We start from the raw sequence: 25,474 nt of genomic DNA on the forward strand, positions 1-25,474 counted from the left end.
TTTGGTTGGGTTTTTTTTTTTTTTTTTTGCTGTTGATACCAAATTTCAGCCTTCTTCATTTCACTCCAAACCCAGGTCTGGGCTGGCCTGCATTCCTACCAAGTCCTCTTTTGTTTCTGGCTCCAGTGGCACTCCATCAGCCCAGCAACCCCAGAACACCCACACCACTCACACCAGCAACTCCAGACCCCAGGCCACACATGGACATTTCCAATAGGAAGTATTTGATCTTCACCTGCCAGGTCTCCTTACTTTCACACATAGCTGGGCAGGGCAGTGCTAGGGAAGTGGCTGCCTGGAAGACCTCCAGCCACCACTGAGCCATACCAGGCTGAGCTGAGTTGGGGTTGCTCAGAGACTGCCCTGTGGTCACAGCAAGAGGCTCTGAGGCTGGAAAGGCCTGTTATTGCAGCACACAATCAGATTCAGTTAGTCTGAGGCCAGGACAACGTAGGGTACTGTACAGTGGCACAGTGCCCAGCCATTCCCTGTGTCCAGTTCTGGGCTCCTCACTCAAGAGAGATGTTAAGACACTGCAATGTGTCTGGAGAATGGCAAAAAAGCTGGTGAGGGGCCTGGAGCACAGCCCTGTGAGGAGAGGCTGAGGGAGCTGGGGGTGTGCAGCCTGCAGAAGAGGAGGCTCAGGGCAGAGGTCATTGCTGTCTACAGCTACCTGAAGGGAGGCTGTAGCCAGGTGGGGGTTGGTCTCTTCTGCCAGGCAACCAGCAACAGAACAAGGGAACACAGTCTCAAGTTGTGTCAGGGGAGGTCTAGGCTGGATGTTAGGAGGAAGTTCCTGCCAGAAAGTGATCAGCTTTGGAATGGGCTGCCCAGGGAGGTGGTGGAGTCACCGTCCCTGGAGGTGTTCAGGCAAAGCCTGGCTGAGGCACTTAGTGCCATGGTCTAGTTGACTGGACAGGGCTGGGTGCTAGGTTGGACTGGATGATCCCGGAGGTCTCTTCCAACCTGGCTGATTCTGTGAGTCTCTACCCTCCGCGGACCTCCCTAACGTGGCGGCGGCAGGGAGCTGCTCAGCACCGCTGTCGCAAAAGCGCTGCGCTTTACGATAGGCCGCAAAGCGGGGAAGGAAGCGGCCGGCGAAGGCTGAGGCTGGAGGAGCAGAGGCCGCGATGGACCGGAGGAAGAAGCCGCTGGACGTGGCCGCCTCCTCGGTGAGTCAGTGAACCTGGCTGCAGGCGGGAAGAAGCAAAATAAGCTCCCCGGGCGGGGTCCATCGAGGGGCTTAAAACAGAGCGAGGGCTGCTGTGCGTGCGCCGTTCCCGTAGCTGCGACGGACAGCCAGGCCGTGCAGCCCGGGCCTGGGGTTGTGTCGGCAGATTAACCTTCCAGCCTTAGGTGTGGCGAGGTGGTGCAGCCTGTTAAAAGGAGACCGCTGCTGAACGCTTCCTTTCCCCAAACAGTTAATATGCACTGTGGGTTGGGGCATAGGAGCTACTGAACACCGAATTTTTGGGTAACAGCTAAGCAGTAGGGAGAAAAGGGTTAATGTACAACACCGCGCGTCACTGTTACAGCCACCCAGAAACAAACGCTTTAGTGTTTGGATTAAATACTAACAAGTCTTCCACTTTCCTGATACGATAGTGTACATCACTGAAATTTGTGGGCTGTAGAACTTGGAGGGAGAGTGGCACAATATTCTCTAACAGACCAGGATTTTAATTTCAGGGCAGTATCACTGCTGGGGATGTTTACTAATGAAAGGTCATAGATGGCTGGTCATAGATGGCAATCCTATTTATACAGTATCACAGTATCATCAGGGTTGGAAGAGACCTCACAGATCATCAAGTCCAACCCTTTACCACAGAGCTCAAGGCTAGACCATGGCACCAAGTGCCACATCCAACCTTGCCTTGAACAGCCCCAGTTCTAAAAACCAAGGAAGAAAGGAAAATTACACAGCAAACATGTAAGAACATGGATAGATATTCTGAAGGTAGCTTTAGCAGCTCTTTTCTGGAGCAGGATTGTATTAACTATCTAGTGGTTAGAAGTTTTCAGTTCAGCAGTGTTATTTGGTTTGGTCCTTTTCCATTTGTTTACTGTTAGGAGGCTAGAAAAATCTCTGTGGAACTATGTCTCTTTTCCATGGTGTTCCAAAGGATCAAGGGTATCTCTGGGTTTGTTTTTTTTAAATCCCTGGCCATAACCTGCATTCTTTCTCTTTTGTATATTGTTTGCTGTAAATATGAATGATTGTGATTGGATCAGTGTAGTGAAGTTCCATATAAGAATGCAATCAAATGTGCATCCAACTAACTGCCAGACTGCTTCACCAGAAATACAGTTGTTAGGAAAGCCTGGATGGGGCACTTGGTGCCATGGTCTAGTTGATTGGATAGGCTGGGTGCTAGGTTGGACTGGATGAGCTTGGAGGTCTCTTCCAACCTGGTTGATTCTATGATTCTATACATAATTAATTCCAAGAAATCAAAGTGGGGGGTGGCCTCTTCTCCCAGGCAACCAGCAATAGAACAAGGGGACACAGTCTCAAGTTGTGCCGGGGAAAGTATAGGCTGGATGTGAGGAGAAAGTTTTTCACAGAGAGAGTGATTTGCATTGGAATGGGCTGCCCAGGGAGGTGGTGGAGGCACAGTCCCTGGAGGTCTTCAAGAAGAGACTGGATGAGGCACTTGGTGCCGTGGTCTGGTTGACTGGCTAGGGCTGGGGGATAGGTTGGCCTGGATGATATTGGACGTCTCTTCCAACCTGGTTGATTCTATGAAGATTCTATGAAAGTTTTTCTAGGACTTTATCTTGTTGCTTTGTTACAGCAGCTGATGTACATTCATCTGATGACCTCTTATTTGTTTATTTTGCTTTTGATGTAGTTGGTAGATCTCAAAGCAGAACTCTTCAGGAAGCAAGAAGAATTCAAGAAAGAAAAGCTATTGAAAGACTCTGGTGTCTTTGCAAAGCCCAAAACTTCTAATAAGGTAGAAACATTTTGCCATTGTTGGTTTTGTTTGGCTTTCTTTTTAAAGACAGTTCATATGCAGATGTGGTGTCTTTGCAAAGCCCAAAACTTCTAATAAGGTAGAAACATTTTTCCATTGTTGTTGTGTCAGGCTTTCTTTTTAAAGACAGTTCATGTGCAGATGTAAATAAATAAATACTCTGAGCTCTGTTACTTTTCACATGTAAAATTAACATGATGAATATGTTCTTTAAAGTTCATTTCCAGGTGAGGTTCTTGTGCGCAGCAGAAAACGTAGCTCATGCTTGTGGCCATCAAAGTCCCTACTTAATCTTTGCACAATAGAGAGCCACAGTTTTTGTAACTGTAGGAGAAGACTATTTTCTCCAAGACTTTGTACACTCTTCTGAAGGATGAGACATGCTTCTTGATAAATGCTCTGCTGTCTGTTCCTCTGTGTTGCAGCATGTAGTAATAAACAGACAATTCCCTCTCATGTTCTACTGCACATTGGGTTTATTTATTCCTTCAGTATCTTTCTGGTAGTGCCATTTAGTGCTGATGACATTTGAAGGACATGCAGCATTTAGTGTTATGCTGTAAACAGGCAAAATTATTGTATTTATTTTGTGTCTAAAATGAAGGCAGTAGAAAAAATCCATGGCTTTATTATTACTTTACTAATCAACAAGATTATTCTTACTAGTGTTTTTTTTTAACCTTAACATCTTTGCCAGAATAGATTTTTGAGTGCACTTTGGGGGATTTTTTTGCTTCTTAGCCTGTTCTTAACTATATCTTGCTGAAATCTGTATAATTTTAGATCTGCTGCATCCAACAGCTTTGTAGGTGTAGTCTCAAGTGAAAAATGTTTAAGATGTTATTTACAAAGTCATAATCAATTTGTGAAGTTTGCATTATGGAGTTCAAATACTGAAATCATAATGATTACAAAACATTTTTATTTATTTCTTTACTTGTTGTTATGAAATTGTACTCCACAGAAACCAAGTGTCTGGAACAAGCAAAACACAGGAGTTGCAAATCGAGCTGAGAAAGATGTTGAGCAGAATGCAGAAGAGGAAAATATGTTAGATAAATCCAGGTAACTCTTAGGCTTTGTAGGAAAGGGATGCTTTGCAGAAGTTGTTTTTCATTGTTTAGGTAATCGCATAAATCAAGTAATGCACCTTTTTGGACCAGCAGTTTTCATTAGTCCAACCAGTAAGGCCAGCATCAGTTCTGTGCTCTTTGCTGCGAAGCTGTCTGTACATTACTAGTAGTCTCATGCTGTGGTAGTTTGAGAGGTCCCAGGTTCCCTTAACAAAACTATAGAGATAGACCCATCCCAGGGGACAGACCTGGTCATCCCAAGATGTTGTAACATTGTTATTCTGTTCCACTTTCTGGTATCACAGTTTATAAGCCAGTGCCTGGCTGATACGTGCCCTCTTCCCCAGCTCTTCCCCTCCCTGCCTCTTCTCCTTTCACTTCTTTTCTCCAGGCAGAGCGCACATCCTTTCTTCTCTCATGGTTTGTGAGAGGGAGATGGCCTCTAGCTGGCAGGGAATTTTCAGCTGCATCATGCAGTCTGCCGAGGCCTTCTAGGCCTAAGATGGGGAGGGCAGTTCTGGCCTACTCTCAGGCCTGCTGAGGGTGGAAGGGGTGGAGGATTTCTAGATGGTTTTAGTCCGATGGACTTAGCTTGTGGATGTATTCATTCTGCCTGATTGCCTTTTACATGTATGCACTAGTAGATAGAATCTCCCTTTAAACTTCCAATCAGTGTGCAGTATCTTCATTCTTACTCTTCCAAAGGAGTGTGGTTTTTGTCCTTCAGTCCTGGGTAGCTCGTGGCCTCAAACCAAGACACATGCTCTTGGCATACCTGCCTGCACAATATTACAGCTGTCTGAACATATCAGGTTACTAATTTTTCAAAGTCATCTTCACAATCAAGTCAAGGCAACAATAGGTCTATAGCAGATGATTTCTTGGACTTGACAGAAAACAGTTCACTCTTTTTGTAGGATTTACATCACCTTCTAATAGGGGCAGCTGTGCAGTAAGATACACACTGAAAATCAGTTTAAAAACCATTTGCTGTTTCTTCTGTGAGCAGTTCCTTGCTCTTCAAAATTATCTTCTACCATTCCAGAAACTAGCTGAGGTTTTATCTTCAGTTTCTAAGCTTACATTTAACTCCACATTATCTCTTTCTTCTTTTTCTTTCTCTTTTTTCCCTTCCTGTAGAAGAGTAATTCAGTATCTCATACCTGCAAAGAGTGCTCTAGCTTCCAGTATTTATCTGACAGACTGCAGTAGTTCGATAGAGCTGGAATACTTGGTGCATCATATTCCTACCTAACAAATTACACTTCTGTACTTCACTGAAAATATGTTCAGTATAGACTCAAACTGAGTTATCTGTGTGTCTTCAGAAATGTCAGTTAAGGTTGAAAACAAAAAACAGGCATAAATCAGCTTCTAGTAAGCATTTCAAGCACTCCTGGTACTTTTCCTGCTCCATTTATCTAAGGCTATACAGGTTGTTTTGAACTGCATTTGGAATTGGTGGGATTGCAATGGTATTATTTTTTTTTCAGGAAAAAACTAGAGGAGAAAGCAAAGCTGTATGAGAAAATGACAAAAGGCGACTTTCCAGGTGAAAAAAAAATGGTCTAAATGAGTATTTGATATATACACATTTTATATGCATATAAAAACTGTAAAGTTCATCCTAAAAGCTGACAGACATTTCTGACCATTTGGTAGTTTACAGCAGCTACACTGTGAATTCACTGCTTGTCTTCTTATCTGGGAAAACTTTTTTTTGCAGTTATTCTACAAAATGATTGACATGGGTTATTATGCTTAGAAAAGGAGAAAACTAGAGCTGCTAGAGAAAATAAAATTACTTTTTGAAGGACGACCTGTCCTAGTAGAGCACTGTTGGCTTGTTTCGCCCATTTATTAAGTGGGAGGAATATATTCTGATTTTCAATACAGAATCTTAGGAAAACAAATTTATTCTCCATTATGCACTCTCTGGATTGCATTGCTGGTGCCATGTCCTGCATTCTAATTCTTGGGCCTTTATGAAGAGAAGAGGAGCAGGAGGAGTTCTAGATGGTCCATACATGAGTGCCAGTTAGGCATCTAATAGGGTTAAAGAATTCTAATCTGCCTCTTTCTTCTCTTACTCAGTCCCTTGCAACAAGGAATTATTAACATAGGATACAAATCACCTTGTGATTATTCTCTGTTTTCTTTGCTAATGTCAGTCTTTCTCCACATGACCTCACCAATTCTACTTCTCTAAAAAGAACACCAGTGGTTGCTTATCTGCTGGCAACACACCATACACTAAGCATCAAACAAGTATTTGAAGTGTGACATAAGTCTTGTGCTTCTTGAAAGAGTTAATGAACAGAGGATACTTTAGTGCTAAACCTGCAACCTTTCTATTGTACATAAACGATTAATTGCTTTAAAATACCCTAAAAGGTCTGTTCAGAAATAGAGATTATCACTGTGGAGCCAAATTATAGGTCTAAATTTGTTTGGCACTGAATGAGATTTAAGTATTTCCCTGTAGTGTGGTCAAGGGCATTGCTGGCAGCTGAAATGCTGATTGTAGCTATTTTGTATTGATTTTGTGCTCAGTTCTGTTCTTTTTGTGGCTTTTCTCTAAGAATTGATTTTCTGCCTTAGATGAAGAAACTGAGGATTTGTACCTAGTGGATTTCACTCAGAAGATCATAGACAAACAGCATGAAGTACAGGAATTGTATCAGAGCGAAGCTGCTAGAAAGACTTTAGAAAAAGAGACAGATGATGAGGAAACTCTACCTGAAATGGAAATACCACCGCCTGAGGACCCAGATGAAGAATGGTTGGTACTACTGGTCAAGCTAAATGTCCTGACTAGTCTGATTCTTGACAATTGCATGAGAAAATAATTTTATTCTCCAGTATATGTGGAACAGCACAAGTTGATGCGTTTTTTTTGTTAATACCACACATTCAGAAAAGATGATGGTGTTCTTTCATTTCAGGCCCTTCACATTCCTTTCCTTTCCATGTAAGGTAATGCTGCAGTACAATCTACATCCAGGATTTTGAATCAGGGAAATGTACTTTTAAATCAGACTCTGTAATATCATCCTTTACTTCCTTACATAGTGTAAAATTGTATCAATACTGTGATCAGAACTCCCATATACTTGGATGCTTTGAATTGAAATATACTTTAACAGAACTTGGGTGAAGGGGATTGTATCCACTTTTCCTTCTCTAATTGTAAGTTACTTGCACAATGAGCGGTGGGGTTTCATTGTGTGACCTCCTCTTAAAGGATAAAAACTGCAGTTGGAAAAAGAACATGATTTTCCAGCATTTCTTCCATGATTTAACCTCAGCAGGTCTCAGTCTGAGACCATTTCTGTGACATTCCAAGTAACTACTAGCTTTTCATCCAAGGTGTTAGGAACAATCATGAAACCAGATGGACTAAACATTTTCCTTGCCCATTTGTTTAGGGTGCTTATGAAACAGAGATTTTACTTCTGATAACCAGTTTAGAACTACAGTAACCAGTATGAAAGAGTATCTCTGTTCTCCAATTCTTATTAGGCCAAGATAACATCTTCAATGGAATGTTTCAGAATAAACTGGGAAAACAAATCTAGCAGAGTACCAGAAGACTGATGGGCTAGAAAGGCAAATACACCTACTACCAGCTTCTTACTGAAATTCAAGATGAATCTCTCAGTGATCCAGCCATGGGCTCCAACTGCTTTGTCCTCTCATATCCATAATGTATCAGACTTTTAAACTGACACCACTCTTGGTGCTTTTCTGTCAGTGCCTACATCTCACTTCAGTGACATGTATTAATGTTTCATCCATCCCAGTGAAGTCATGGCCTCGTGATGATATTTGGGTGCTAGCATAATTAATACTAATGATTCTGCATTTGTAGTTGTTATTGCAGAGAATACAGATTTTTTTCTCCTACATTCTAATAAAAAACAAAGGGCATGGAGTATATAATAAGTTGTAGATACCCTCAGAAAATATGTAAAAGACTTAAAGCACAGTTAACATTAAAAGTTTAGGTTTGAGAACTAAATTGCCAGTCATACTTTTCCAGATATAGTATTAATTGTTTAGAATGGGATAATTGAGGCAGCTTGATGCTAGAGAAGTTTCTAGTGTTACAAGACAATAACTGTAGCACTTAACAGCTTTTTCGACCACTGTAAATTGAGTGTTCAGTGCTTTAGAGAGTTGAAGTGCAATATGTGCTTCAAAGGAACATTTTGCTTACGTTTTAGTCAGCCTTTGTTATGGCAGCTGAATGAATGCTGTCAGCCTATTCTAAATGAGCAGCTGATAATTGAAATACCGTAGCAATTTCATATCCACAAGAAGTCAATGCCACACCATTATTTTCACCACGGGAAGCAAGTGCTAGGCTCAGTTTTATTTTGGTGTGAAAACTACATGACACTAAATTTTGAACTTTTTTCCTACATCATCATGTTGTTGAGGCAAACAGCTCAATGGGAGACTGGGTGAATGTCTTGAGGTAAAACTGTCCTATGCCCAGACCAAAATGTGTCCTCTTAACCTCTGAGTCTGTTAATTGAAAGGCAGAAGGAACTGCACATGTGGAGAGGCTGAGAGGTCATGGATACTCTTCAGAAAGTGTCACTGCTTCTCTCTTCTGGTTGAGCTCTGTAAATCTGCACATGGAAGTTTTGCATCAGATTTCCTATGCTTTCATTGCAGGGTTGATTATGTTGATTTCTTGGGCCGATCTAGACGCTGTATGAAGAAGGATTTGCCAAGTCTTCTTAAAATGGATCGGGAGCTTCAAGGGAAAAGGTGTGGTTTCTTTAATGGAAGTGTGTGTTCCTTGCAGTATTTAACACACATTTTTAATGAGAAGGAAGAGAGGCTGCACTTTGTTACTCCATTCTCAGTCCATAATTGTTGATGCTACTGCTTTGTCTATATTTACTTTAGACAAACTTATGCTGGTTAAAACAGTGCATTAAAAAAATAGAGTAGCTATAGAACAATTGTGCATGACTGTGATTGTATCAAAATGTTCTCTTACAAATTTAGATAGGATTCTATTTTATTTCACCTTGGCAGGTGACCATTTGAAACATATGGCTGGTGTACTGGTTTTAAGATGCAGCAGAATGGAGACTGTGGGTATCAAATTAAAGTAGAAATGAAATTTTAAACTACTGAGGGACACTCTTTAATGTAAACACAAATTAAGTCATCACAGAGCACAGTTTGCAGAGAAAAGTTGTAATAAACTGACTTAGGAGTCTGTCAGATACTAGATGCACTTTTTATAACTCTGCTTCTGGCATGGAAATTGTGTTTTAGAATACCTTTCAAAAGAAGACAGACAAGTGATTCCTGGTTCTGTTTAACCTGAAAACTAGTAATAGTCTTTAGCAGTTCCAAATTCATCATGACATTCAAAGTGAATTGCTTGGATCACCATTTGTTTGGGTTTGCTCCTCTGTTAAACAGCTGTTTAGCAGCTGTTTTGTTGAATTCATTATGGCAGCACTGAGAGTTGTTTTCAGAAAATAATCTAAAGGCATCTCAAGTAAGCCCTTCCTGGTGCTGAAATGAAATCTCTTCCACACTAACAACTCAGTAGTATGTCCTCTGTATTTTAAACAAAACTATTGCTCATATAGGGTATTAATATTTGGTCTGGTCTTCTAGGGTAAACCAATGGCTGGCTTTTTGATATTTCATGTACCTTTGTTAAATCTGAAATGCTGCAATATGTTACTGCTAGAATCTGAATGGATCCAAATAAAATCTCCCATTCTGTTTATAAAGCTATGTTGACTGGATAGGGCTGGGTGATAGGTTAAACTGGATGATCTTGGAGGTCTCTTCCCACTTGGCTGATTCTATGATGTGATTTTAAGTCTTTTCATGACACATCCTACCTTTTTTCAGAGGTAGTTCCATACTTCTGCCTCCACCATGTACCACAGCCATTGATGGTGCCTCACTCAGTGGTGCCTACGATGATCTATGTTCTCTAAAAACTGGAGTAGTGGATCAGACCAAATCATACTTCCACTGATACAGTGAAACTGCTAAGTTCTACTCTGTAATCCTAATGTTTGCTTTTTTTTCCCCTCCTAATTAGCCAAGTTCCTGATGGGAATACTCTGCTATCTGAAGATATGATAAGAGAACTTCAGCGGCAGCAGTGGGAAAAAGAAGAAGAAGAAGCCCTGAGAAAACCCATGGGACCCATACATTATGAGGACATTCGAGAAAATGGTATAGCCCATAGTTTATATCGCCAAATAAATTAGTTTTAGAGGAAGGAAAGTTACTTCTTGTGCCTGTATGGCAAAGTGTAGGTATTTGTTAAGCCACGTATGTAACAACCATTCTGATTTACCACTATGTAACTCTAGATTTAATTGTCCTCATTGTATTTTTCTCAGATATGTTTTTCAAATCTCATCATCACTTCTTGTGTCCTCCATCAGGAAGCTTCACTTTGTGCATCAGCTAAAACAAGCTCTTTTTAGCCTTCTGAAACTAATGTTGTATATGTTGGGAGTAATTCTGTGCCTGAAAGCAGAGGGCATGATGCTTGTAGGTACTGTCAGTTATAAAACGAGTGTAACTGAAGTTTATTGATTTTCTTCTTTGCAGAGGCGAGACAGCTTGGTGTTGGTTACTTTGCCTTTTCTCGTGACAAAGAACTTAGGAATAAACAACGGGCAACACTGGATATGCTAAGAGAGCAGGTATGAGTTCAAAGAGCAAACTGGGGTATGAGAGCATCCTAGTTTCAGTGGTCACTGGTTTTGATTTGTTGTACAATTTCTTATACTAGATGATGCCTGCAGCTGACCCAAAAAAACCTGATCTCTTGGTTTTCCTGTTCAAGCTTGATACCTGATAAAGATTGCTTTTAATCGTTTATAGATTGCAGATTGGTATAATAACAAAAGCAGATTAATTCATGGTTTTCTTTGCTGTTAAGACACTTGATCAAAGAACTAAACGTGAGCAGTTGAAAGAGAAAAGGAAGGCTGCTTTAGATGCAAGGCTGTCTAAACTTCGAGCACGGAAGGTTAAGAAGTTAAGGGAAGCTGGTTTGGAGGAAGAGGCACAAAAATTGGAGAATGGAGGTATGATCTGCCATTTTAAGTTAAATACTTGCTATTTTATCTTATACTTGATTGCTGGACAAGTACAACTGATTTAGGCTTGGACACTGAATGTATTGGTATTATGTATATATATACAATTAGTATAACCATTCAGATAGAGTTCATGTAACTGTGCAAATAGAAAATCATGTCAGAAATAGCTTCATAATGCAAGTGAAAATGTGATATGTAGATTGTAAACTTATTTTGATCCATAGCTGACAGCAGGAATTATGCAGGTTGAAGTTAGAGCTGCTGAAATTTTGCTGTCTTTTTATTGCTTTAAGATAAAGTAGAATAAAAAGTAGCAAGTTAATTTTTATATTATATACAGAGTGCTGTATAAATTGGACATAGATTTGAATTTAGGATTTATGATGATGAATTTGAGTTCTAATCCCTTGTACTGTCTATCTCCTGCTGTGAAATGTGGCTAATATTTCACGCTGTCAGAATTCCATGCAAATGATTAACTGTGAAGTGTTCTGGAAATGAAAAACATTAATGTACCACTGCTAACTGTTACTGTTGCTCAGAACAATAAGAATGCAGATTGTCTTCTCTAGTAAATGAAATGGAGATAACATGCTAATATTCTTATTTTCACCCAATTTTCTATCTTCAGTGTAACACTCAGCACATCCCTTTTTTTTGGTTTATTAGGCAATTGATTTTCAGCAGTCTTTTTGATGCAACTAGAAAGCTAATAAGTGTCTCTTGGCAGATAAGCTTCCTGATTATTTGGCTTGTTCATTATCTTTTTCTGAACTAATATGCCATAATTAATTTTTTTAAAGTTGCCTCAATGCTTTTTGTGATTCCAATGGAATAAGGTAACTGGTATGAGTGCTATAAATGCAAATAACTCTTGCTTTCTATTCCTCCTATGAGGTTCATACAGATTTTAGTCTGGTACTGACAAAAACTACTATCTCCTTTTGCAACACAGAGTTGAATGGTCCCGCTGAAGAACCGGAAGCTCCCAAAGTTACTGCAGCAAGTAGGAAGGTAGAGGTTGTCATCCAGGAGAGAAGAGATACAAAGCCTGGCGTGCCTTATGTCCGAGAGTGGGATAAAGGCAAAGGTAAGGAAATGCAGGTTAAGAAGCATTGTCTGGAAGCAGTGTGGTACCTTCATGTCTCTTTTGTAACAAGAATGGTAAGACTGAGAAGCAATGGAATACTTTCTCCCTTTGTGCTGATGACTGTCTGCTGTGCGGTGCAGTGACAGACAAGGTGTGCCCTAGTGCCGGTAGCTGCTACATTGTGTCCCTTTTTTTTTTTTTTTTATGTGAGTTGCTCCACTTCCAGATGGTCCTGAGAGGTTGACAGAAAGAAAGACAAATTTCCTAATTCATAAGATATACTACATTTCAGTGTGATCTTCTCTTGACGTTATTTCTGTAGTTTGTGCCATGTGATGGTAGGCTTTATTACCCTGAAACAAGTTAAAAAGTGACACAGGCAGAGATTACTTCAGTGCCAAAGCCCCATCTTGAAGCATTGTCCTTGCCACAACATCGAGTGATGGCTGTCTTATGTTCAGTTAATGAATGTTGTTGCGAGAGGAATCTTTGTGGGTCCATTCAACTTTCAGGTCCTATCTCTTAAGTCTTTAATTCCTCCCCAGTACCAATTTTTCCCTACCTTTTGAGAAGTCCTGGTATTTGACTGACACCCAAGCAGGTTTTCAACTACACGACAAATACTATGGTCAGAAAGCAGAGGACACCTTACTCTAAAATGCAAAGTAAAAGAACTGCTTCACTCAAATGTAACACAAGCATGTAAATTAGTATAAGAAGGGATAAACAAACCTCAATCTCTTAAATGCTTTCCTCCTCATTATTTCATATTTTTTGCCCAAACAAAAGAAGTAATCTTCCTCTGATTTGTCTAATGTAGCAGAACAGTCCCAATGTGTAGTCCTTCTGTATCCAAATGTTCTACTTATTTCTTACAGAAGTCTTGATAGAAATGAATGCTGAAAAGAGTTTTACTAGTTGTAGAGAATAGACTGGAGAGACATTTTTGGAGTAGGTTTTGGGGATATCTTTTTAAGTATGGTGATCTTAAGCTGCCATTCCATTGCAGCTTAAGAACTATTCAGAACTATTAAGAACTTCAGAACTATTTTCAGTCAGGAATCAGCAGGTGTCACAGTAACTAAAGTTGAAATAAAAGAAGTTATTAGCTTTTGCCTATGCCCACTAGAGATAATCGTATCGTAGCCATCTTCTAATAATTAATCTTTTAATGCTTTAACTGGTTTGTATTTTGATTCACCCTTAACTAGTTAGCCATTTTTCATAACCAGTGTTGACATTGCTAAAGGGTCTTAAAGTGACTAGGATGAGTTAGAGGATGGTGATTATCTTTAATGCTTAATGGTTTTGTTCCTACTATCTAAAGAAAATGGACTGTCATTCTGGCCAGCAATCTAGCACTCAGTGGAAAAGTAACTCCAAATGGCTTTAGACAGTTGCACCTTCTTTGTTTTCTGATTAATTTCCCTTCATTTCTGTCTGATCTTCAGACCCTAAAATCTATATTCAATGTATCATTTTTCCTGTTTCTACCAGAACTGATGTTTGGGCAGTGGTCAAAGAAACAGGAAGAACTCAGAGATGAACGAGATCCAGAATTTGCACCACCTTCTGATTACTTCAAGGGACAAAAGAAAGATGATAATTATAGAAGTCGGAACTTGAGCAGCCCTGAAAGCTCCTCTGAAAAAGCAGAAACAGAGACGGCACAAAACCAGCCGATGCCATCAGCACAGGCCAATGGTGGAAGCACTGAAAGTGTGCCACCATCAGTGCAGGATCGCAACAGCAACGTTCATAGGCCAGCAGCAGCAGCCTGTGGCAGTGCCACCCAAGTTGGGCCATCGTCATCAGAGGATGACAGCGGTGATGATGAGGATACACTGCCGTCTGCACAGGCTTACGGCTATGGTGCTCACAGTGCACTGCCAACGATGCAGGCTTACGGTTACGGTGCTCAAGATGTGCTGTCATCAGTGCCACCTTATGGCTACAGCAGTCATGAGATGCCGTTTCCAGGACAGGCTTATGGCTATGGCACGCAAGGCATGCTGCCACCAATGCATTCTTATGGCTACGGTGCTCACGATGTGCCGTTTCCAATGCAGGCATATGGCTACGGTGCACAACATGCACCACCAGCAATGCAGGCCTGTGGCTGCAGCACTCAAGATGTGCCACCTGGAACGCAGGCCTGTGGCTGCAGCACCCAAGATGTGCCACCTGGAACACAGGCTTGTGGCTGCAGCACCCAAGATGTGCCACCCGGAACACAGGCCTGTGGCTGCAGCACCCAAGATGTGCCACCCAGAATGCAGAGCTGTGGCTGCAGCGCCCAAGATGTGCCACCTGGAACACAGGTCTGTGGCTGCAGTGCCCAGGATGTAGCACCTTCAGTGCAGACCACCAGCAGTGATGCTCAAAATCAGGAACCACTGTACCAAAGTTTAGATGATATGCTGTCATATTACAGACAAGTGACTTGAACTGACCAAAAAGAGAAGCAAGAATCGTGATTTAAAGAATTGAAATAGAATTACCTTCTCAGCAAGAATATTCTTTTGCCACATCTGGGAAAAATAAGTTTCTAAACTAGATCTAAATAAATCTGGTGACCTAAGATGTTTTACACCATAGCTGTACTTTCGCCTTGTTGGTTCTCTTCCCTCCCCTCCCTGCCCACCCTTATATTAAAATTACAGGGTTTCTTTGGCAGTGCTTATTGGTTTAGTACATATTTTGTTTTAATTCTGCCATTTACATGTGAAATTGAAGTGTATAAATGGCTTACTTTCAAAATACAAACTCCTCCTTTATCCATTCCCCAGCTAGCTTCTGGTTTGGAGGTACTACAAGTGCTATCTGTAGAGACACTGTTGAAAGGGCAGGCCCTCTGCTGCCAAGTACAGAACAGTTTTAGGCAATCTCTTACCTGCTCAGTCTCCTCCCTTTAGGAAGTGCAGAATATTGTCTAGTACACAGTTGTCAGATGGTCATAACGGCTGCTGCATTCCTGTGGTCTGTTATTCACAATTCTGTGAAGCAGGTTAGAGTGGAGAAGATAAATAATGATGGTTATGCTTTGCTGAAGCAGGAGTCTTGATACCTGAAATTACCAACTTACTGGCTTAGACAGTGCTCTCATAATTCTCCAAGTGCATTTTCCTTGCATCATGTGTTGTATTTATGTGATTTTTTTTTTTAATGTAACACTTTTTTTTGCCAAGAAAACCTCTAACATTCTGTGATTCTGTGACTGAACAGATGTAGCAGCATGCAGAACATATTCATTGTTCCCAAGCCGTTTTAATCTCAGCTAGGAAACACACTTCTCCCTCTCTTCTTCTATCACTGGCTTTTGCACAGGAATGTGCCAAGGAGGAATAACACATTACAGGAGGAACAGCACCCTACAAGAGAACCAGTGCTACCATTTTAAAGGTACAAAACACCCCTGATATGTATCCCTACCAAATAGTTAAGAGGCTGGTGCTTTACAGCTTCTCCTGTTTCTCTGAGCAGACCTAGAATTTGAGGATAGTGTTGCTCCATTAATAGCCACATTCACCTGAAAGGCACAGAAAGCTCAGCAGCAGCTCATTGGGGTTTTTTTGCTGCTGACACTGACCTGAACTTGACCGTTGCACATGGCATTAGGGCACAATTTCTTCCTTTCTTTGAATCTCTTCAGTATGAATAAAGAACCTGAAAATAAACAATTATTATAGATTATTAACTAAAAGGAAGAAGAAGATGATACAAATCCATCTGCTTTTCCCAAATGTGACAGCATCAATATGGGTTTTTTCCTCATAAACTTGCAACAAGCTCAAGTTAGTTAACACCCATGAGATGGCAGTCTAGTTTGACTGATTTTCTGTAAGACATTTTGCCAGTGTACACTTCCTTTCTGCTACTTATTAAGTAGTAACAGTGAAGTAGCCTGATGACTCTGAGCTGCATAGAATTTCCTTTCACATGTTCTGTGATCTCACAGTAAATTTTGAGTTCAAAACAGTTGTGTTGTGCTTTATCAGCTTTCTTCCACAAATATCAGAAGTGGTCAAAACACAAATTTCAGATTTGACTAGTTAAAAAAAAGTTTTCTTTCCAGTGCCTCTAGTTGTTGAACTTGTACATAGAAAGTTATGTTAACTGTTGCAATATTTCATAAAGAAGTAATTGGTTGCTCAGAGTAAGCAAGGCAAAAGATACTTGCTAAGCTAGTTACTTGCAAAGACTTTACTACTGTAGGATTCCAGGCTACTTTGAGAACCATCCTTGGTGTCCAACATGAGATTTCACTGCTGTACCTTGCCATGGGGATCATCACCACTGTTCTCATGCTTAAGCGATACAGGAATGTGTGACATCATATTGACAAGTTAATAGTGACTGCCATGTTTAAGCTTAACTAATTAGGGAAACCTAATGGTTGTTGCAGCACTATCAGAGGAAATAAAGAACCTTATTCAGATTCCTACTATCAGTTTGGGATTGCTTTGTTCAAATGATTTAAGCTGTATGCATGAGGGAATTTGGACTTCTGGCAATCATATCCTTTGATGGATTTCTCTGTAAAGCACATTCACATCTATACTGCTACTATTTCAGTCATAGACATTAATTTCCTACTGCCTGCTGGACTTGGGGTTTATGTGCCCTTCAGACTATGGCTAAATGTATGTATATATGTATTTTAGGAGCTATATTGTCTTTGCATTAGTTTAACAGTGAGCTGGAGCTACACTAAGGAATGAAATGCCCTTTCTTACACAGCATTATGTACAAACGGTATGATCAAAGTGTCCCTTTGTTTGGCTTCATTTCCATAGTCTCATACTAAACACAGGAGGATTCTTGGCCAAGAAGGCTGTTCAATGTCTACATTAAACTAAAGCCCATTGAGAACAGCTCTTCCACAGCAGTGATTTGTCACTTTGCCATTTGGTCTCCTTCCCTCTTGTCTTGGCTTTTGGCTGAAAAGCTTTTGTGTATTCTCTTATGCTGCAGAGCACACATCCCTATTCAATCTATTTCACTCTTCATTCAGACCACCTCAAGATAGGGTTACTTACACGTACTAATTCCTGGGGCAAACAATTGTTTATTGATACACTGCCAAGGCTATATTTAGCCCAGATATAGAGGATATTTTCTCCTGTTCTCTCTGCCGTCTCATTTTGAACAACCTTACCTACTTCACTGGAAAGTGGGCGTGCACTTGGACTACATTGGTAAGGATCTTCCACTATCACTGTACAAGTGGCAAAAGTGAAGTAAAGCAAGCTTGTATTTTCACTCTGAGCATGCAAAATTGTGGGCACACTGTATCTATGGCTGTATTTCATGTGTTGGAACGAAGGTACCAGTCCCTGGCTCTTGGGCAACGCTTCTAAGGCAGCTTTGTCTCACATGCTACAGTATTAATCTGATACACAAGCTGGTTTTGTCCAAAGTGCAAAAAGTACTCAAGTATGCTTGAATTTCAAGCTTCACTTGCAATGTCTGGCTTGCAGGACTCAGTCTGATCTCTGGAGAAATACCTTTGGAAGATTCTGTGTGTCACCAATAGCTGCTTTTCACAGGGCAGCAGGGGTCCTAACCTGACCGTGAGCTATGAACATGTCAGCTAAGGCTGCTAGAAGGGGTAAAACCTCTGGCTGCAATTCTGTCATGTCAGAGGTAGATATTGTATCAATCCTATTGTCCTCCTTAACTGTTTAAATACAAATGGCTCTTCAAGTATTCATGTCTAGGAGGTCTGGTGCCTCATTAATGCCAGTCCCAGCCTGCCACAAAAATACTGAGGACTGTGGTCCTTAACAAATTACACAACAAAACGTTCCCAATGTCTGGTCTAGTACTGACCTCTAACGCTTTGTCCATGTGTGCTGATGAGCACCTCTCACACACCGTGCCAGGAGCAGGACGGAAAGGCCTGCAGGTCTTTGGGAAGGCCTGGCACCTCAGTTCTGAGGGCCTGGAAGCTTGCTATTACGAGATGTGGCCTTTGCCGCGCTAGAGGTGCTGCCTTTTGGGGAGGGGGCCCGGTAGCGGCCCAAGCAGTGCCCTGGGTGCAAGGGACGCTCAGAGTTTAGGGCTGGCAGGGGTCTGAGGGGTGGTGGGTTCGGGGGCTCGCCGGGCCTAAGGGGCAGCTGGAGCCCGAGCGGTGCCCACAGCCTGAGGCGCTCTCGCCTGCGGGCGGCGCTCGTGCGCCCTCGAGCCCGCGCTGGGCGGGAAAGGGCAGCGCGCGCGAACGGGCTGCGCCGGCACGGCCCCGGGGCAGCGGCGCCCAGAGCCTCGCCACGGAGCGGCATCGCTGAGCCAGAGAGAACGAACGACACGACGAGCCGCGCTGCCCTCTTGCGACTTTCGGAGAGGCGACCCACCCCCGCAGCGCGGCGCGGCCGCGTCCACAGGACGCAAGGGAAGAACGCCGCGGCCAGCGCACGCGCCAGCGGGCTCAGGCCTCGGTGAGGGGACGCAGCCTCAGCGTCTGGGGTGCGGGCGCTGCAGCGCGCATGCGGACAGCGCCCCCTGCAGAGTAGCCCAGCGGCCGCCTGGGGGCGGCAGAGCCCGGACGCGCGCCTGCTTCCCGCCCCGCCGTGAGGGCGCCGCCGTCCCCGCCGCGCAGCCCGGGGCAGGACAGGCACCTACCTGCCCTTCCAGCCCTGCTGCAACGGGGCCGCCTTCCGAAAGGACCGAGAATGGTACGTCTCCCGAATAACAGCCACCCCCCGAAGGCAACGGCCCCCCGCAACCCCTTTTTTAACAACGAAATCCTCAGAGCAGCGCCATACGTACTGACGACAAGCATCGCCGGTCCCTTCCTCACACGTCTAGAATGTGTCTTCAGGTTTACCAAGCTGCTCTCCACAGGTGCCATCCAAGTGCCTCGTTGCTTACTGAAGCAACCCCCCACTCACAGCCAACATCTGCCTTTCCCACCCGAGTGAGCGACCTGCACCCCACCATTACCAGTTACTTGGGTAAGTGCTCTACATCAATTCTTCCCCCCATCTGGTCCTTCCCCCTCATTAACTCCTCCTCTGGGCACATCATACTTCTGTGAAGTTTCTGTACCCCCATGCTGTTTTATTTAAATATTGAAAATATCACAGAATCAAGCAGGTTGGAAGAAACCTCCAAGCTCATCCAGTCCAACCTAGCACCCAACCCTAGCCAGTCAACTAGACCAGGGCACTGAGTGCCTCAGCCAGCCTTTGCCTGAACACTTCCAGGGATGGCAACTCCACCACCTCCTTGGGCAGCCCATTCCAAGGCCAATCACTCTCTCAGGGAAGAACCTCCTCCTAACATCCAGCCTATACCTCCCCAGACTGTGTCCCCTTGTTCCGCTGCTGGTTGCTTGGGAGAAGAGACCAACACCCACCTGGCTACAGCCTCCCTTCAGGTAGCTGTAGACAGCAATGAGGTCTGCCCTGAGCCTCCTCTTCTCCAGGGTACACACCCCCAGCCCATTATGGGCTCAAAAGCAGTATCTTCCTCTCCTCAAAGAAGGTGTTCCTGTGACCATAAAGGAGCTGTGACATCAGTGCACAGAGGTTCAAGGAAAACAGGTGTAGACAACTGTAAGTAGGACAAAGGCAAGTGTAGGTTCAGCAGCTACTAGGTCTATAGGTCACAGCACCAGAGTGCACTTAAACAGCAATACAAAAAGGAGTGTGGAACCTAAGATAACCACTTTGTTAGAGATGGAAATGTAACTCCAACCTTTTGTTTAGAGAAAACTTCCAGCTCTTAGGAGAGCATGTACTGATATAAACACATCTGGCACAACTGCAGCTAAACCTAAGCCTCCAGAATAAAACTCTGCAGATTTTAATACTTAAGCCCCAACAGCTGTTGTCAAAAGAGAGGAGAAGTTGAAATTTATTCTCAGAAATGACTAACAAACCAGCACATGCACTCAGGCTGCATAAGATGATGTTCTGTAAAATCTTCATTTCCAGTAGAAAACAGTAATGCCATTTCAAACCCCAAAACCTACAGGTAAAGAGAAAAATATTACATCTTAACAAAAACGATTTATTCTGACTAAACAAAATGTACAATGTTTCCCAAATGGTGGCAAGTTTTCATGACTCTCTGAAGTCTGCAGATCCAATGAGTAACTCAATCACTTCTTACATTGCAGTTTGATCAAGCTACTTTTTGCCAGACTTCTTTATTCCACCGCTGGCTGCCAAAAGAAACAACACAACTGGTTAGACAACTGTTACAGAGCTTAGCCTCAAGTTTAGTTCCTCATAAAGTCAAATCCCCATTAGACTGCCTGTAAAGCTCATATCCCCACTGGTGAAATCTTTTTTGCACGTGTTGCTCTTGCAGGTTTGTGATCTCACATCATTTACTTGAAACAAATAAATTACTCAATATTAGAACCCAAGTTCCTCCTGGAACCAAATACACCCCATAAATCAGAACTAAGTATTTCAGTAATTCCTTTGTTCCTCCGTGGCCATCCTCTGATTTATTTCTTATACAGCAGAATATCATCTGGTCAAGTCAAATTCAGGGCTAACATAATAAAATAATTGGTGTCCTTACAACAACCAGAATCCTCATCTGGAATCAAAGCTCTACAGAAGCAGGTACTGCAATTACAACAATTCCAGTTCTCTGGAATTATCTGTCCTCTGCAGTCTCTACTATTGAAGAGACTAAAGCAGAGTGAAAGAACACAAGATATTAACACAGCAATGAGCATGGCATTTTGGTAAGTGTGAGGTTTACACTATGTGTCACGCATGAGCAGCGGAAAGGGAAGAAAGCAGCAAGACAGGCTGCAAGGGCTTATGGTCAACAACAGACTTTGCACTGCAATGATTATAACAGCACTGCCAGCCCTCCCACAATAACATAATAAGCACTATCTGCTTTGGCAAGCATTGGACAAGGACCAGATGATTAGAAAACAGCAGGAAAGGGCTACGAAGAAATCTGTAAGCTGAAGTGCCTGATGTAGTAAAAGTTTAGGATGGCAAGGACACCGAAGAGAGGCTCAGCAAATTGTTTTGCACTGAAGGCATTCTGAGTCCCACATGGCACATTATTTGTACACCAAAAAAATAAGAGGAGCTATATCAATTTGAAATAAGTAAGAAATATCCCAAGTCGGTGGGACTGGGTGGCATTTCCTCCAAGAGCTCTGACAAGGGCCAGTATGAAAATACTGTTAGCTGTTGGCTAAGATTTGAAACTCTGCATTACAGCCACAGAGTCAGAGGACTGATAGCGTGTAAGCACAGCTCCCAGATACAGAGAGGGGTTCTGTAAAGAACCAGGAAACTATAAACCAGCAAGTCTGACTTTCAACTATGAGAAGGTAACAGTCTGTAATAAAGCAAGAGGATAACCATAGTCCTGAGAGGAATTAACCTCTGCAAATGGTAAATCCCTCCTAACTGACTTGCTGGGACTCTGAGGTTAAGTGTGTGGATAAAGAGAATTCAAGGAAATCCATATTTTCAAACAGCATTGCCAGAATTCTGTAGCAAAGGTTGCTAATGAAATTTAGTTGCTGCGGCGTTGCTAGAAAGGTCTTCCTGGTAGCTTTTAAGCCTGAAAGCTTGCTAAAGGATAGGAAGCAAAGTCCATGCAGAATAGGAAAGTGATTGGTCATTTTAATAGACCACAGGTGAAACACACCTAGAAGAAACAGGATTAGTGCACCATATAGTATCTCCAATTCAGTCCTAGTAAATGCTGGAGACTGCACAGACTCACGTCACCACTGTTTCTTCTCCCAGGCAACCAGCAACAGAACAAGGGGACACAGTCTCAAGTTGTGCCAGGGGAAGTCTAGGCTGGATGTTAGGAAATTCTTCCCAAAGAGAGAGCGATTGGCATTAGAATGGCTTACCCAGAGAGGTGGCGGAGTCACCGTCCCTGGAGGTGTTCAAGCAAAGCCTGGATGAGGCACTTATTGCTATGGTCTAGTTGAGTGGAAAGGGATGGATGATGGGTTGGATTGGATGCTCTTGGAGGTCTCTTCCAAGATGGTTGATTCTGTGATTCTATCTCCTACTATCACTATCTGAGACACAGATTAGGCTCAGTGCACCATCAAAATGCATGCTGCAAATCTTCTGTGACACATTGTACTTTGCAATCACTTATCCCAAACAGCTGAAGCCAGATAACTTCCAGTCACTGTGCTTTATTGATGCCAGGAATCTACTGCTTTTGAAGAAATTCATCCTTTTAAAAGTACAAGTACTGGATTTGTTAAACTTTCAGGGCGGTGACAAAGCCCTGTGTGTAACATATCCGGAAATTAAAAGGATGCTATGATAAAATAAAGAGCAGAAACATCTCTGGACCATCCTACCAGAAGAGGTTCACATGCCAGAAACACTGGCATGTTACATCTGCTAAATCAGCACCTGCATCAAGTAATTTGGAAATTAAATTACACAGTGAAAGGAAAATACCCTCAATATTAGCCTGCATTTGCTACTTACCGTTTGCCCCTGACATCGACTGAGTGGTATATTTTAACCAACCCAGAAGTGCACACCTCTTTATGTTTGTCAAGCAGAACCATTAACGTTTTGGAAGCCAGCAAGTCCTTTGTTTTTCCTGCCAGTATGGCACTGCACTTACCCAGCGGCCCTTTTCCAGCAGCCTTTGCTTTCATCTCCTCAAGTTTCTTTTGCTCCTCCTTCTGCTTTTGTTTAAATGCCAAGTCTGTCTAAAGAAAAGAACGACAGTGTTTGTCAACATCTCCTCTCCCCAAAAAAAATCAAAAGCAAAGGATAAGCAATGAAAAACAAAATTGCTGCTTTAACAGCAATAAAAATCTGAGTGATCCGGGATGGCTGAATTCCACTAGATGCAAGACTTTGCAGAACTATGACAGGTTTTGTACTGTACCTGAATGCCCTGAACAAGCTTTAACTTTGTACATTTGATCTTTCTGAACTTTATCCCATACCACCTCCTCTGGCACGTCATTCTGCACTCTGAAGGATAGAAGTCTGCACTAAAACCATTTATTTGCCACCAGTGGTACTGGGAGCCTAGCACACAAGTGCTGACTGGCAATAAAACTTGGCTTATATAAGATATATGAAAAAAGAAAGGTTGCTTTTACTTAAAAATACATTCATTTCCAAAAACTCCTTCCATACATGTGGCACTATTTTTGCCAAGTTTAATCCACCTGAATTAACTCCAAGAAACACACTGAGTCTGCTGGTAAATTGCAGCACAGGCTATTGCACACTCCCTGCTAAACCCACCTCCAGACTGCTCAGGCGTATTCTGTCCCTTACAGACACATTCTTCACAGACATCAAGGCTGAAAAGGTCCACAGGCCTTGGCACTCAGGATTTGGGGTAATTTAACTAAGGACCTTGACAACTGGGACTTTGTAAGATTATTCAGCAATCCAGGCCATGGCTCAATTAAGTTTCTAACTGGAAAACTTCAAGCTAAAGCTTCCCTTATTGCAGTCTAAGCCTATTACTTCTCCTAACTACCCTACTCAGAACAGCATATCCTGCTTCTCTCTCCAGATTTTGCACTATTGGTTTTGTTTGTTTGTTTTCCTGCAGACTACTGTGTCTTTCTTAGTAAATCAATCCCTCCTATTTATCCACATCTGGGTTTTTTCTTGCAGTGTACTGCTTGCAGTATTGCAGTGCTGAGAGGAAAAAGAAGTTTTATTACATTATGCTTAACACACAAGAATCTGTACATCTTATGTGATTTTCTTCTTTTGCAACACCTGATTTTGCAGGTTCACATTCAGTCTATGACCCAAGTATCAGACCATTTCAGGTAGAGGAGTTTAATCTGGAGTTTGGCTGTTCATTCTCCTTGGATTTTGTAGGTCTACCAAAGAACAGGACTTTGCATACATGCTTAATTAAATCAAACCATTTTTCTCCAGCTTCCTCCAACTGGTTAAGATTACTTTGACCACTAATCTCTGACAATCTGTGGGCCTTGCAAATTTGTCTTCTACAAAGAGAGTAACCTGCACTGTCAGTCAGCCAACCATCCAACTAATCAAAGCATTACTAATGACCAGCACTTATCAAAGCATTACTTAAAACTCTGATCAAATACAAACTGTTGCAAACCCCCATTCAATATGTTCTTGCAGTCAGGCATCGAATAGTCAGTGACTGCCTTCAGAATGTGTCACTCCAACGAGTTGCCTTCCATCACTTTCTGAGTACCTGGTCCTGCCTTGTGTTTCAGAACACGGCATGAGCTCACATCAAGATCCCCTATCTGCAGGTTTTCCCTTTCTTTGCAGAGCACCGTCCTGCTGCAGGAAGCATTGGTTGGACTAAAACCTGTCCTGGCTGTTCATTTTCACACGACTATGGCTTGGGTCCTTATAAGCACTTCATTGCTTCCACCATCTCTCCAACAATGCAACTGATTTAGAAAGCTATGCTGTTGGAGGCTTTTCCCCCTTTTTCAAAGGCCCATCATGCCTGTCTTTTTCCAGCCACCGTTGTCTCACCCATCCTCAGAGCAAGTTCACGCCCTTACGTTTCAGTATCTCACACACGAGACCCCTCAGTACCTAATTTACTTAATCTGCTCGATAATCTTCCGCTTTCGTCTCTTGTCCTCTGCTCTGCGACGGCGTTAATTTGCGAGAAGGCCGCTGGTGCTCTGGACACCAGATCCTCCCTTACTCAGCACCGCTGCGTTTACCGCGAACACAGCTAGGAAGCCGGCACACAAACCCTGTAAGCTGGGGACGGTGGAAGGCAGCGGATCACCGTGGGGTCTCTTATGGCCGTGAGCCGTACGTCAGATCGACATTTAGCGAAACGTGACGTTTCACACTGCGTGTATTGCCGTGGAGAGCAGAGCCCAGGCTATCGTGAAGGTGGAGAGCAACTCTGCCACAAACGCGGCCGTTGCCCAAGCCGGTGCCGAGCCGGTGCCGCTGGCCCGGTACCGCAGCCGCCCCCCGGGACTCGCCCACCGCCCTACCTCGTCCAGGTCTTTCGACTGCTTCTTCGGCTGCTTTAGCGGCTTCTTCTTGCCGCCTGCAAAGACAGAGGAGACAGTGAGGCCCGGAGCGGGAGAGAGGGGCAGGCGGCACCGGGGGCCCGAGTTCGGCCGTACCTTCTCGGCCCGACATGGTGCCCGTCTCGCTCCGCTCTATTCCGTTCCGCCGCCCCTCGCCCGAGAGCGCGCGCACACGCGGGCCCGCGCCCTGAGCCGCCGCTTCCGCCTGTCCCTGCGCGGCCACCGTAGCACTT

The 25,474-nt window shown here is 43.0% G+C and overlaps 1 protein-coding gene and 1 long non-coding RNA gene across 2 annotated transcripts; one reads left to right on the forward strand and one right to left on the reverse strand.

Annotated features, from left to right (window-relative positions):
• Positions 1 to 1,085: 1,085 nt before the first annotated feature.
• Positions 1,086 to 16,697, forward strand: CCDC174 (coiled-coil domain containing 174). Its single transcript, XM_064156841.1, has 11 exons — positions 1,086 to 1,172; positions 2,856 to 2,960; positions 3,946 to 4,046; positions 5,548 to 5,606; positions 6,656 to 6,836; positions 8,738 to 8,833; positions 10,143 to 10,279; positions 10,664 to 10,758; positions 10,998 to 11,145; positions 12,116 to 12,250; positions 13,748 to 16,697. Exons 1-11 carry the CDS (start codon positions 1,131 to 1,133, stop codon positions 14,695 to 14,697), a joined length of 2,049 nt encoding a protein of 682 aa, XP_064012911.1. The 5' UTR covers positions 1,086 to 1,130; the 3' UTR covers positions 14,698 to 16,697.
• Positions 16,698 to 20,242: 3,545 nt separating this feature from the next.
• Positions 20,243 to 25,443, reverse strand: LOC135182583 (uncharacterized). The gene is made up of 4 exons (XR_010305246.1): positions 25,338 to 25,443; positions 25,203 to 25,258; positions 22,844 to 22,931; positions 20,243 to 20,417 (listed from the first exon to the last, which is right to left on the reverse strand). It is a non-coding gene; the product is annotated as an uncharacterized LOC135182583 (long non-coding RNA).
• Between the last annotated feature and the right edge of the window lie 31 nt (positions 25,444 to 25,474).

Source organism: Pogoniulus pusillus, chromosome 16 (assembly GCF_015220805.1).
Source record: "Pogoniulus pusillus isolate bPogPus1 chromosome 16, bPogPus1.pri, whole genome shotgun sequence".
Classification (NCBI taxonomy): domain Eukaryota; kingdom Metazoa; phylum Chordata; class Aves; order Piciformes; family Lybiidae; genus Pogoniulus; species Pogoniulus pusillus.

Excerpts from the sequence above, each read along its gene's own strand:
- CCDC174 (XM_064156841.1), top strand. The coding sequence starts at position 1,131 with ATGGACCGGAGGAAGAAGCCGCTGGACGTGGCCGCCTCCTCG. Across the intron at positions 11,146-12,115 it reads ACAAAAATTGGAGAATGGAG|AGTTGAATGGTCCCGCTGAA; the intron begins GTATGATCTGCC and ends TTTGCAACACAG. Across the intron at positions 12,251-13,747 it reads AGAGTGGGATAAAGGCAAAG|AACTGATGTTTGGGCAGTGG; the intron begins GTAAGGAAATGC and ends TGTTTCTACCAG.